We start from the raw sequence: 13644 nt of genomic DNA on the forward strand, positions 1-13644 counted from the left end.
ATATCATCTTTTTATATGTTATATACATGCCATTCTTGGATTGTTCTGATTTGTTTTTTATTGTGCCCCAGCAATCTATGTGTATTCACTTGTAAAGATTCTCTCTCCCCCAGTCAAAAAAGAAAAAAAGAGGTGAGGTATTTGATTTCAGGATTCCTAGGGAAAGGGAAAAAAAACATAATTAAAGGTATGAAGAAATTGCAGTCTTTGAACCCAAACTCAAGTCACATTATTTTAAGGGACAAGTTTTAAATTACTGAGGGAGATGCTTTAGGGGTGCAGTATTTATTTTTCATATTTATGAAAGAAACTTAAAGCAAATCCTCACAGAGCTATTAACCTTTGGTTTAAACCTTTTTGTGATAATTGTGAATACAACTAACTAGACAAAATAAAATTTCTTTACTCTAATACAGGGTTTACCATATCTAGTCTCTTTGGTATGCTTGCCAGGGAAAACCATATAAGCAGTGGTTACTTTAAAAAACTTGAGTGAGCTTGTTCTTTTTAGAACTCTACATGACAATTCTAAGGTAGAATTTTTAAAAACATAGTTCAATTTATTTGAATATGTTGAAAATCTGATCAAAGGAATCAGTTCTAGAAAAACATACATAAATTGATAGGAGGCCGGCGCCGTGGCTCAACAGGCTAATCCTCCGCCTTGCGGCGCCGGCACACCGGGTTCTAGTCCCGGTCGGGGCACCGATCCTGTCCCCGTTGCCCCTCTTCCAGGCCAGCTCTCTGCTGTGGCCAGGGAGTGCAGTGGAGGATAGCCCAAGTGTTTGGGCTCTGCACCCCATGGGAGACCAGGATAAGCACCTGGCTCCTGCCATCGGAACAGCGCGGTGCGCTGGCCGCAGCGCGCTACCGCGGCGGCCATTGGAGGGTGAACCAACGGCAAAAGGAAGACCTTTCTCTCTGTCTCTCTCTCACTGTCCACTCTACCTGTCAAAAAGGAAAAAAAAAAAAAATTGATAGGAAAGTATATGGAAAAATTTGTACTGCATTCTTTCGAGCTTTTTTTTTTTTTTTTTTTTTTTTTTTTTTTTTTGACAGGCAGAGTGGATAGTGAGAGAGAGACAGAGAGAAAGGTCTTCCTTTTTGCCATTGGTTCACCCTCCAATGGCCGCTGTGGCTGGCGCATCGTGCTGATCTGAAGCCAGGAGCCAGGTGCTTCTCCTGGTCTCCCATGGGGTGCAGGGCCCAAGCACTTGGGCCATCCTCCACTGCCTTCCCGGGCCATAGCAGAGAGCTGGCCTGGAAGAGGGGCAACCGGGATAGAATCCGGCGCCCCAACCGGGACTAGAACCCGGTGTGCTGGCGCCACAAGGCGGAGGATTAGCCTGTTAAGCCACGGCGCCGGCCTGTACTGCATTCTTAATAGTACTTTCCTGTCATGGAAAGAGAAGAATAATTAGAAGTAAAGGAAGACTTTTCTGTTAATGGGGCTTTCTCCCGGTAAGCACTTACTGCTACATTGCTTGGTTGTTCAAATAAATTTTAAGAAAACATCACATATCCATTTATTGTTAGTGGGAAGAGGTCTACTCTGTGGTTAACATGTTTCCTTCTTTTTACACACCGTTCCTAGGAGTGGGTGCTGCAGTTATCGACAACTACCTTTATGTAGTCGGAGGTCATTCAGGGTCTTCCTATCTGAATACAGTGCAGAAATATGACCCTATCTCAGACACATGGCTGGATTCAGCTGGCATGATATACTGTCGCTGCAACTTTGGATTAACTGCACTTTGACAAGTGTGACTACTTGGAAATAATGTGATGGTGAAACTTGTACCGCATGAAAGGATGCCCAGCTTTCTGAAACCCAAAAGCTGCATTGCTCTCTTTTTAACTTGAAGTGGCATGAAGACTTAAAGTTCTGTTGGGTTCTTCCAATTCACAAGTAGTTATGGTTGCTCTTGATTACACAGTAAAACAATAATCAAAAAGAAAAAAGACAAAAAAAAAAAAAGAGGAAAGACCCTGCCAGTTTAATTGTGCACTTTTTTCCCTTACGACTGAGCTACACTAATATTATGTTCCTAAGTGTACATGTAGAGAAGACCTCACTGCTTGTTTTCTGTTTTTTATTTTAGCTTTTCCTCCTTGATATATACCATGGTTTACTAGGAGGACAGATGCTTTAGATGCTGTAGTATATGGAGTGATTGGACAGAATACTGACACTGCCTGTTGGATGTAAATTCATATGTGTTGCATTTTTTAAAACAAAGGGCTGCTTTTCCTTTTGGTACTTTTAAGGGTTGTAAACAACATATCATAGTGAGTCATCTGAATACTCTTCCTACTAAGTGGTTTTAGGGCTGGCCTTTTAATAGGTTTATATGACAGTTGCTTTTACTAACATGATATTTGGAGTCCTATTTTAAGAAGTCAGATATTCACTGTGTATGCCTTTTATATATTGGGAGGTTAATGCAGGATGATTTTAGTTACTCATCTACGTTATGATAAATGTGGATAGAAAGAATTAATAATATCAGTTATTTCAGTTTTTCTTTAGTAAGTAGTAGAGAGCAAGCTTCCCAGTGTTGATGTAAATATTTAAGATGTGTTTCAGTACCACCCTTAGTGCATATTAGTTTTTTCATATATCATAATAATTTTAATTTTTAAGATTTTTGTTTGCTTTTTCAAAGTGTTCAGATAAAAATGGTGCTAACTGTAGGATCTATAAAAGGCTATAATTGATGTTCTTTTGGATGTTCACTATGAGATATGCATGACAGATTTTGGTAGTCTTTTTTATTTTTACTGGTTTGATTCATTTGTGCTTATTAAAAATGTCTGTGATTACACCAATGTTAACATCCAAAAATCATCTAAATGGCCTATGTTACGCTTTCATGGCTCCTGAATAGTGATTTAAAGAAAGATACATATTTTGATCTTCTTTCTTCTTGTGCTTGATGTTACACATCTTTCTTAAAAACAGGAATATATGCATTAAATATCAAGCACTTAGTTATGCATTACTTTGTACATTTCTTAGGTAACTTTATATTTTGAAGTTATTGAGGAAAACTGGAACTCGATGTTTACTTGAGTAGTGGTTCTAAATTTGGTTCTGCTTTAATTAGAGAAAGTCTTTTAAAGCAAAATTGTTTGCTATAGCCAGTGATAGCTTATTTAAAAGATTGGTTAACTTATTTTATTTTAGCATGTTCTAATAAATGTCTATTAAACACATTAACTTGCATTTTAATATGATGTTGGTACTTGTATTTTGGTACTGTATTCATTTTGTTTTCTTGATTTTTTTTAACTTGCCATTATCTCCTTATAAAGTCTCTGCAAGACCAGTGTATATTTTTTCCTAACAAAACATTCATTCTGCATTCTTAAGTGCCATAATGTTCTAAACTATTGTGAAGAAGCCATTTGTAATTATAAAGCATAGATTCATTTTTTTAGACTATATTTTACTTCTTGGGCAATTTATAGTTTTTCTGTTCTTTCATAAATTGCCAGTTATTTATTTGAACATATACTATAAAACTATGTAAAATCAGTTATTTAGTCATAAGAGTAGTATCATGCATTATGAATATTTGCACAAATTATAAAACCTTGCAATTTTTACTCTCTTCTAATTTAGAACTCAACAGGAACTATTAATAAAATCAACAGCCTGATTATTTTCTATGTTGCTTGTTTGAATAACATAATGATATATAGCAATAACTTTTTCATTGATTTCAATAAATCTGTTGAATAGAAATAAGGTGCACTATTGTACTTGGCCTACACATTAAAGAAAAGCAATTTAAAATAGATCTCATCATATACTTCATTTTAAATCCCTAAATGATTTTCTTTGTTTATATCCATAAAATCATTAAAATCATCCTATTCTAGTTTTAAAGTCGTCTCCCAGAAGACAAGGGAATTTGGAAAACTGTAGAAAATTATTTTAATTGTAAATACATCTATACTGTACATTTTATTTTAAAATGTTTTATTTGCATCTTGTCTCTACTGTCCAGTTAGTGTAAAATATATAATCATTTGGCAAATTAGATCAAAATCATGCACTGATTATTGAAATATCTAAATTTCTTCGTAGTCAAGACTAAATGTGAAACATCTTGGGCAATAGTAGGAGCCATATACCAGTGAACAACTTAGGAAAACTTGTGAAGGGAAGAGAAAAATCATTCAAAATTTAAAAATATATTTATTTTAGGATTTCTAAACCTACTGTAGTATTCAAAATAACCAGAGCTTCTAATATGACCTGACAATTAGTTTACAATAGGGCGTTCTCTTATAATTTGAGAAATTTTATTGTAAATATTCTGCTGACAAATTGTGAATTTAAAGTCACTTTTTTATGTTAAAAAGGATCAAAATGTTTGGTTATAAATCCCCAGGGTTTAAGGTATTAGAAAGTAATTACATATATTCAGGCAAGGAAGGGAAAGCTGTTTTATGGTTGCCCAGAAATATTCTAGAAAATAATGGCAGTGGGGACTAGAAATTAATTAGTTGTAAGATAATTGCCTTCTATAATTATGTTACAAAGACTTAACCTGTTAGGAATATTTGACTTTAATATTTGTTGGATGTAATAATATAACTTAGCTGATTTTAGATGTAACCCAAAGGATATTTACAAGTTCTATATGTTAATGCTAAAATTGTTTTAAACATAAGTGGATATTAAATTGTAGGAAGTGGTATCAAGCTATAGGAAAATGGCATTGGGTTATGGAAGTTAATAGTTTGACACATACAGAGGGTTACTATATGTATAGCTAATGTGCTACATGCTGCAAGAGCTAGAAATACAAGTGAGCTCTTTTCACTCAGAGGGTAAAATATAGTGTGAGAGACCTGTACCCAAGTAACTATTAGAGTAGCAGATGTATCTAATTCCTTATCTCCAATATCATACAAAGTGTTTAGAAACTTAGTATATATATATAAACAATTCTTTAGTGTCCAATTGAGTTTTAATGGCATGAGTAAGAATTATGAAAAACCTAATGTTTATAGAATTCCCAATTTTCTGGAAATGGATAATGTATTTTCAAATAGAAAAATAAAACTACAGAAATTAAAAAACAGCAACTATTTCTTAGTGTCAGAGCTCTGGCTAACATCAAAGGAAATACATAAATGTATATAGTAATGCTATATTTGTTTTCAGTTTTGGTATTGGATTCCTAGTATTGTCACCTAAGTGCTCATTTTCAGGAAAATCAGATTCTATGATACACTTACTGCTTAAAGTTGAATAAAATTGTGATAACCTCTATAACCTCTGTAACTTAAAAGGTAAGCAATTATAACATGTCACATGTCAAGTTAACATTCAGTTCAACTTCCTAACTGTTTTTTCCCTTTGTAAACAGCACTTTAATTAGACATAATTTATTAGATGGTGACTATTCTGTGGCTGGATACATATTGGACTTTCACTTACAGTATATTTATTCAGTGTTGAGACACATTTGAAAAAAGTAAGAAATACAATACGTTTCAATTATAGGTTTACAAATTTTCTTATTGGTGTGGATATGGAGTAAAATAAAAATCCAGTTTACATCTCTGCAGAGAGAAAAATTGTTATGCATATGTCTTTTATATTACATATATTTAACTAGAGGTAATTTATTGTTAATTTTGTCAAGTTATCATGTGTAAGTCCCATTTATTTTAAAATACCAAGCAAAAAGTTCCAAGTTTGCCTTAAAATACAAGTGAAATTAAAGAACTGGATGATAATACCTATATTTTTGCCTTATGAATTATGCTGTACCATAAACCAGAGATGGTTTTGATTTTAACAGGATTCTGAAATTTTGTAGATGTAGAGTACTAATATTTGTACTCTCTTGCAAAGAATGTCATCTAGTTGTGGATTATGTTATTATTTAAATGTTTTTGTATCTGCATTTTACCTCCAAATATGTACCTTTTTAGCATCAGGGTTTTATTTTTTATTTTTGTTTACATAGTAAAGTGGCATTTATCTTGTTGAAGATTGTATTCTTTTGTCTTTTATTTTAACAGTTCTTTGTTTATATTATTGTGGTAATGTTCTGTAATGATTATAGTTAAATTTCATTTATTGTGAAATGTTTAAAATAAAACTGAAAAATTTAAATGTGTCATGAGATTATTGTTGTGAACCTGAAAACCAACTTTATCATGCTCAGCTCATAAATTCATTTTGGTAAGTAGGTAAGTGGCCTCAAAAATTGAGGTGTAGGGGTGTAGGGGACAAACATTTAGCCTTAAGATGCTGACATCCCACACTGTCCCAGCTCCAGCTCCTGACTCCAGTGCAGACCCTCAGAGGCAATGGCAATGACTCAAGTGGTTTGCTTCCTGTCACCTACATGGGGAAACCTGGATTGTATTACTGGCTCCTGAGTTTAGACCTTGGCCCAGCCCTGACCATGCCCTAGGCCTTACAAGCATTTGTGGTTTGGACCAGTGGTTGGAAAGGAGTGTGTGTTTCTCTCTCTCTGCCTCTCAAAAAAAATTAAAAGAAGTTCAAGTGGGTGTGGGATAGCCACCCTTTACATCCTCATCACCAGGTTATAATGAAAACACTTTTTAGGCCAAATTCTGCCACTTGTGCAGACATTTACTAAAGGAACATGCATAGCAAAGCAGGTACAAAAGAGTTCGTTCAGACACCTTAGTACACCCCAGACTTCTGTACTTTTAGATTGTGTAATTAGCCTTCTAGGAGAAGTTTACTTGAGCAGACAAGGTAGTGTCCTAAAAGATTTTATTACTTTATGATCAGCATAAAGTAAGCAGTGGTCCTGAAGAAAGGGTAATAAAACCATTGAGTCCCAGATGATATCTTTAAAGGAAGTTGTAAATGAATGCATCTGAATTGATTCAAATCTTTAATTTCACTAGTAAGAGCAACTTTCTGGTACCATGTTAATCTATTAGCCACTTCCCCAATACATATTCCTGACACTTAATATGTTCATTAGCAAAGTATTTGGTGTCAATCATTATGGTTAACAAGGACTTGCAGTTGCCTTGAGTACAGCAATTTTTTTGTTAGCATGCCAGCATTCTTGATGAGGGCAACTTGGTGTTGAAGTTGGAATTTAAAGATATGTCCTGAAAAAAGATATATATATTATATATACTTTATTTTTCTTATTTTTACATTTTATATATTTATAATTCATATATTATATAGTATAGTATATGTTGTATACTATAATATTTTACATATTTTAAATAAAGATATAAATGTATATAAAATGTAGATGACAAAAATACATAAATATGCATTTTGAAAGAAACACATGGTAAAATACTAAAATCAAGATTTCTTGGTAAGTGACTCTTTAGGTTCTTTTTATTCTAAGGCATGCGCAATGCACAGATAGTTCTCATAGTACCCAAAAATCACTGTATTAAATCTGTCAGTAGTTAACTGGGAGCTTAGGAGGTGCGAGAAATGCTGGAAGGTCTGGTGAAACCTAACCTTACATTCTTGCGGAATGTAAGAAGACAACAGGGAGGAGGAAGAAAATGCTGCTCTGGCAAAGCTCCATCTGTGCCTCTTGGGTTCTTTCATAAAATTACTGGATGACTCTCTTGTTTGGGACAGTAATGAGGGTGGAAGTTGCAACCCTTAATTTGGAAGATCATGTGTTGGACAGATGGATGGAGTCAGCAATAACTGGAATGGAACAGAATTCAATTTTACATCTAGTGGAATATAAAAAGCCCTTCCAGTGCAGAGCCAGTACTCAAGGCTAGGAGTCAGATTATGTCCTGTGGTAAAGAGACAGTATCAGAATACATCAAGTGAGTTTTTACATGTGCTTGTTTTTTATTCTTTCTTCTTTTTAATAGAACTGAAATCTTCACATATCACCCAGCTTCAACTGCTAACCATGTTTTTCTAATCCTACTTCATCTGTTTAACTACTCTTTCATTTTTTAAAAATCCCAGACAGAATGCGATGTGGCTATTAAGTATCTGAGGCTGTATCTCTAACTGATACTAATACAAAAATATATTCTGTAAGTCATGATGATATAGTTGCACTTAAAATTGTGATACCTTTGTAATATTTAGTACCCTGTCTATATTCATACTTCCTTGATGTCTGAAAAATATTTTGTTTTTACCATTGGTTGCTTTGAGTCAGTATCTAAATAAGGTTTATATATTACATTTAACTCTTATGTCTCTTAAATCTCTTATTTTTTTTAAAGCTCTCTGCTGTGGCCCAGGAGGGCAGTGGAGGATGGCCCAGGTCCTTGGGCCCTGTACCCGCATGGGAGACCAGGAGGAAGCACTTGGCTCCTGGTTTCAGATTGGTGAAGGGCGCCAGCTGTAGTGGCCACTTGGGGGGTGAACCAACAGAAGGAAGACCTTTCTCTCTTTCTCTCTGTCTCTCTGTCTCTCTCAATGTCTAACTCTGTCAAAAACAAAACAAAACAAAAAAACAAAACAAAAACGAAAGTCCGCAATTCAAGGGACCAGCGTGATGGCTTACTGGGTAAAGCTTCCTGAAGTGCCAACATCCCATATGGGCGCCAATTTGAGTCCCAGCTGCTCTACTTATGACCCAGCTCTCTGCTATGGTCTGGGAAAGCAGTGGAAGATGGCCCAAGTCCTTGGGCCCCTGCACCCACATGAGAGACCTGGAAGAGGCTTCTTGTTTCAGATCAGCCCAGTTCCAGCCATTGTGGCCATTTGGGGAGTGAAGCAGTGGATGGAACTTTCTCTCTCTCTCTGCCTCTGCCTCTCTGTAACTCTGCCTTTCAAATAAATAAATAAATAGTCTTTTATTTTTAAAAAGTCCACAGTTCAAATCCTTTTCCTGGATTAAAAAGATTTTAAAAAAGTGCAATTCTGGAGCTGGTGTTGTGGCACAGCAGGTTAAGCCACTGCCTGTGACACCAGCATCTCATGTGGGTGACAATTTAAGTCCCAGCTGCTCCACTTCCAACCCTGCTACCTTGCTAATGTGCCTGGGAAAGCAGTGGAAGATAGTCCAAATTCTTGGGACCCTGCATCCACATGGGAGAGACTCAGATGAAGCTACTGGCTCCTGGCTTCGGCCCAGGCCAGCCACGGCCAATGCACCCATTTGGGGAGTAAATTAGCAAATAGAAGACGCCCCCCCCCCACTCCGTTACTCTGCCTTTCAAATAAATCAATATATATTTTTTTTTAACAGGCAGAGTGGACAGTGGGAGAGAGAGAGAGAGAGAGAGAGAGAGAGAGAAAGGTCTTCTTTTTTCCGTTGGTTCACCCCCACAATGGCCGCTGCGGCTGGCGCACTGCGGCCGGTGTACCGCACTGATTGGAAGCCAGGAGCCAGGTGCTTCCTCCTGGTCTCCCATGCAGGGCCCAAGAACTTGAGCCATCCTCCACTGCACTCCTGGGCCATAGCAGAGAGCTGGACTGGAAGAGGAGCAGCCGGGACAGAATCTGGCGCCCCGATTGGGACTAGAACCCAGTGTCCCGGCACCGCAGGCGGAGGATTAGCCTAGTGAGCCGTGGCGCCGGCCTAAATCAATAATCTTTTAAAAAATGCAATCCCAATTAGATCTTTAAGCATTTCCATAAGCTGGCTAAAGACAGGGATTTCTAAGCCTTCGCAACAGATGGAGAAACAGAGGAGGACTCCAGACATCATAAAGGTTGGGAGGAAGTTGTGAAGATACTCTGGGAGCCAGCTAACAAATATTTTATCTGTGGTGCCGTTTGCAGAGGGAGAGTGCAGCCGAACTTAGGAAAGATGCCTTGTTGTGTGTTTTCTCCAATCCACGAGTCTAGCAGAGTCAAAGAACAAAAGGAACATTAGACCTGAACTAACCAAAATTAACAAGTGGGATTACTACTTTATGTTGAGGTAAGGTTCTTTCTTTCCAGGTGTTCTACATTCTATACTGAGAAGTGTCTTCTACCTCATGTTTATGAAGAATACAGCAAGAATTGAGACTGTCCTAGAAGTCCAGCTGACATCTCCTTCACTAAGTTTTTAAAGAAGGCCCATCCCAAATGACCCTCTCACTTTTTATCAGTAACAGAAATCTTTGAGATTATTAATCCTTTTACAGGTTATTCTAGCTGCAATATTTTTTTATGATGTACCTAAGATTTTTGTTTTTAAAGATTATTTATCTGAAAGGCAGAGTTACAGAGAGGCAGAGATAGATAGATAGATAGATAATCTTCCATCTGCTGGTTCACTTCCCAGATAGCTGCAACAGTCAGAGCTGTGCCGATCTGAAGCCAGGAGCCAGGAGCCAGGAGCTTCTTCTGGGTCTCCCATGCAGGTGCAGGGGCCTAAGGACTTGGGCCATCTTCTACTGCTTTCCCAGGCAAGAGCAGAGAGCTGAATAGGAAGTGGAGCAGCCAGGACTCGAACCGGCACTCTGATGGGATACCAGTACTGCAGGCGGCAACTCAACTTGTTATGCCACAGCGCCGGCCCCTATAGTCTCTTTAGTCCACAGATATTCTCAGGGAGGTGAGGCATCAATGGTGTAAAGCCTATTTCAAGGATTTCACAGCAGTTGTCTGCAGAACTGCCCATCTCACAAACTCACAAAACGTCAGATGCCTACCACAGTACTTCCCTCTGTACAGCCATGACTGATTTACTCATCTTCCCTCCTCTAGTCTTGAACACACCTTTAGGGCAGAGATCATATTTAATTAAAATTACGGGGGCTGGCACTTTGGCCCAGCAGGTTAAACTGGTGCCTGCAGTGCTGGCATTCCATATGGGTGCTAGTTCAAGTCTCGGTTGCTCCACTTCTAATCCAGCTCCCTGCTATTGCACCTGGGTAAGCAGTGGAGGATGTCTCAAATCCTTGGGCACCTCTACCTGGGGAGACCCGGAAGAAGCTCCTGGTTTCTGGCTTTAGCTTGGGCCAGTCCTGGCTGATGCAGCCATTTGGGGAGTGAGCCAGCAGATTGAAGTTCTCTGTCTCTCCCTCTCTCTCTGCCTTTCAACTAAATAAATAAATCTTTAAAAAAAATTGCAACTTGCATAGTCAGTAAGTATGCATTTAGTTAACACAGTAGAGAAAATATGCTTGATTTTTTTATCTTTAATTTTTTATTTTTTGAAGATGTATTTATTTTATTTGAAAGTCAGATTTACACAGAGAAAGAGAGAAAGAAAGGGAGAGAGAGAGACAGGTTTTCCATTTGTTGGTTAACTCCCCAACTGGGTGCAGTGGCTAGAGCTGTGCCTATCCGAAGCCAGGAGCCCGGAGCTTCTTCTGGGTCTCCCATGTGGGTGCAGGGACCCAAGGACTTGGGCCATCTTCTACTGCTTTCTTTCACAGGCCATAGCAGAGAGCTGGATTGGAAGAGGAGCAGCCAGGACTAGAACTGGCGCCTATATGGGATGCCGGCACTGTAGGCAGAGGATTAACCTACTGAGCCACGGTGCCAGCCCAGCCTGATGTTATGTTAGCCTCCTTGGGTAAAGATTTTCCCAGCTTGCTGCTATTTCCTCCTGTCTCTTGATCAGCTCCATTCTCCTGTTTTCCCCAACTTCTCCTTTCCCTTCCCTTTCTCTTGCTCTAAAGTTGCAATATATTGAGTATGCAGAACTATTTTTGGTGCCTACTTCCTTCCTCTTTGAAAGAAATCCCTCAACCAGCTAATTATGTTGTATTGATTAATGTATAATATTTGTACAATATTTCAATACATGTATACAACATAAACTGATCAAATAAGATAGTTTCATTTCCTTTCCTTTATGTTGGTGCCTACAAACTCTTGTGTTCTAGTCCTTTATGTAGTGTATAGCATATTATTATAAACTATAGTCACCTCACTTCAGTGTATTCTTTTAAAAAAAGATTTATTTATTTATTTATTTGAAAGGCAGAGTTACAGAGAGGCAGAGGCAGAGGAGAGAGGTATTCCATCCACTGGTTCACTCTCCAAATGGCCACAGCGGCCAGAGCTGCACCGATCTGAAGCCAGGAGCCAGGAAAAACTTCTGGGTCTTCCACATGGGTGCAGGGGCCCAAGGACTTGGGCCATCTCCTACTGCTTTCCCAGACACAGCAGAGAGCTGGATTGGAAGTGAAGCAGCTGGGACTCAAACCAGCACCCATATGGGATGCTGGCACTGCAGGCGGCAGCTTTACCTACTACGTCACAGCCACTGGCTCCTGTATTTTAATCTTTATTTCTATGTTAGATTAATAGTGAAACAGAAAAACTATCTGGTTGTATGTTTTGGGACAGTTTCATACCCTTAGGGTCTTGTTTCTCAAGCCTAGCACCTAGGAGACTATGAGATGTAGATATTGTAAAGGAATGACATCTTTTTTTTTTTTTTTGACAGTCAGAGTGGACAGTGAGAGAGAGACAGACAGAGAGAAAGGGCTTCCTTTTGTGGTTCACCCCACAATGGCCGCTGCGTCCGGTGCGCTGCGGCCATCGCCCTGCACTGATCTGAAGCCAGGAGCCAGGGGCTTCCTCCTGGTCTCCCATGGGGTGCAGGGCCCAATGGGCCATCCTCCACTGCACTCCAGAGCCATAGCAGAGTGTTGGCCTGGAAGAGGGGCAACCGGGACAGAATCTGGCACCCCAACTGGAACTAGAACCCGGTGTGCCGGCGCCGCAGGCGGAGGATTAGCCTATTGAGCTGCGGCGCCGGCAGGAATGTCATCTTCATAAACTAGTAAGTTCTTGAATGCTTGAGAAAATGTAATGTTTCTGAAGACAAGTGTCTGGGTGCAAAGAAATGATGGAATAGGTGGTTGCAGTAATGTTTTCCTCAGTCTCACTGACCTCTTAGAATGTTCTCATGCTGATTACCTCCATCACCACCATGCCAGCCTCCAGGAGTATATACTTCTTCCTTCAAAGCCCCTACTCCTTGATTCTTAGTTCTTTTCAGTGCTACAGAGCCATGCTGGAGTTTCTGAAAAGGTCTGTGTGGCATGCACCACTGTTTGCCATTGGGTGGAGAAATAATGGGTGAGGAGGGAGGGTAGCAGTGTGGGTGGGAGGGAGGATAGGGTGGGAAGTATCACTAAGCTTTGAAATTTGCATATGTGAAATATGTAAAATTTGTTCCCCTTATATAAATGAAAAATTTAAAAAGGTACTTTGAGGGAATACTCTAAGGTTATTTGCAGAAGTAGGAAAACAAAATGTTTCTTCATTGAAGAGAAGCAAGTAGGAGATTTCTTCCATAAATTTCTTATTTGTTCTTGATTTCCCTCAGAGTGTGGCCACAGTTTTAAAATTATTTTTGCTCAGTGAGTATAGTAGTGGTTTGCGGTAGTTTTAAGAATATATTCTGATTATTCTCTCTTATCTTTTGCCCCAAACAGGCCAACAGATTATTCTGATTTTTCTAAGGGGCAGTTATAAAGAATTTTCCATATCCTCACCTTCACATTCTATAGATAATCTAGTTAACTCCTTTTGACCCTTTCTTTTCATGGGTCAGCAGAGAATAATTTCTTCTACCAATCAACTATTATCATAATTATGAACTACCTCATCTCATTAAACCTCAATCTGGGATCAAGAAAGCATACTTAATCTCATTACACATTAAAAATATTAGTGATATGAGCTCTTGCCTAAGTAACTTTTCTGAATAGTTCAGTAGTGATAGAAAATCT

General features: G+C 38.5%; 2 protein-coding genes across 6 annotated transcripts in view; one reads left to right on the forward strand and one right to left on the reverse strand.

The window, feature by feature from the left end:
* KLHL28 (kelch like family member 28) overlaps positions 1-3446 on the forward strand; it is a 35835-nt gene extending 32389 nt beyond the window's left edge. For 2 of the 3 annotated variants that reach the window (XM_062205217.1, XM_062205214.1), the window contains exon 5: positions 1595-3446. In XM_062205217.1, coding sequence (XP_062061201.1) covers positions 1595-1758 — 164 coding nt within the window. In that variant the 3' untranslated portion in view covers positions 1759-3446. The remainder of the gene's footprint in view (positions 1-1594) is intronic. The other variant, XM_062205216.1, reaches the window with a different exon arrangement.
* The window catches only part of C11H14orf28 (chromosome 11 C14orf28 homolog), a 23807-nt gene continuing 10163 nt past the window's right edge, over positions 1-13644 (reverse strand). The window contains exon 5 of one of the 3 annotated variants that reach the window (XM_062205220.1): positions 1-156. In XM_062205220.1, coding sequence (XP_062061204.1) covers positions 114-156 — 43 coding nt within the window. In that variant the 3' untranslated portion in view covers positions 1-113. Of the gene's footprint in view, positions 157-6883; positions 7123-9727; positions 9805-13644 lie in introns of those variants that run through there. The other 2 variants (XM_062205222.1, XM_062205221.1) reach the window with 2 other exon arrangements.

This window comes from Lepus europaeus, chromosome 11, assembly GCF_033115175.1.
Source record: "Lepus europaeus isolate LE1 chromosome 11, mLepTim1.pri, whole genome shotgun sequence".
Taxonomy (NCBI): domain Eukaryota; kingdom Metazoa; phylum Chordata; class Mammalia; order Lagomorpha; family Leporidae; genus Lepus; species Lepus europaeus.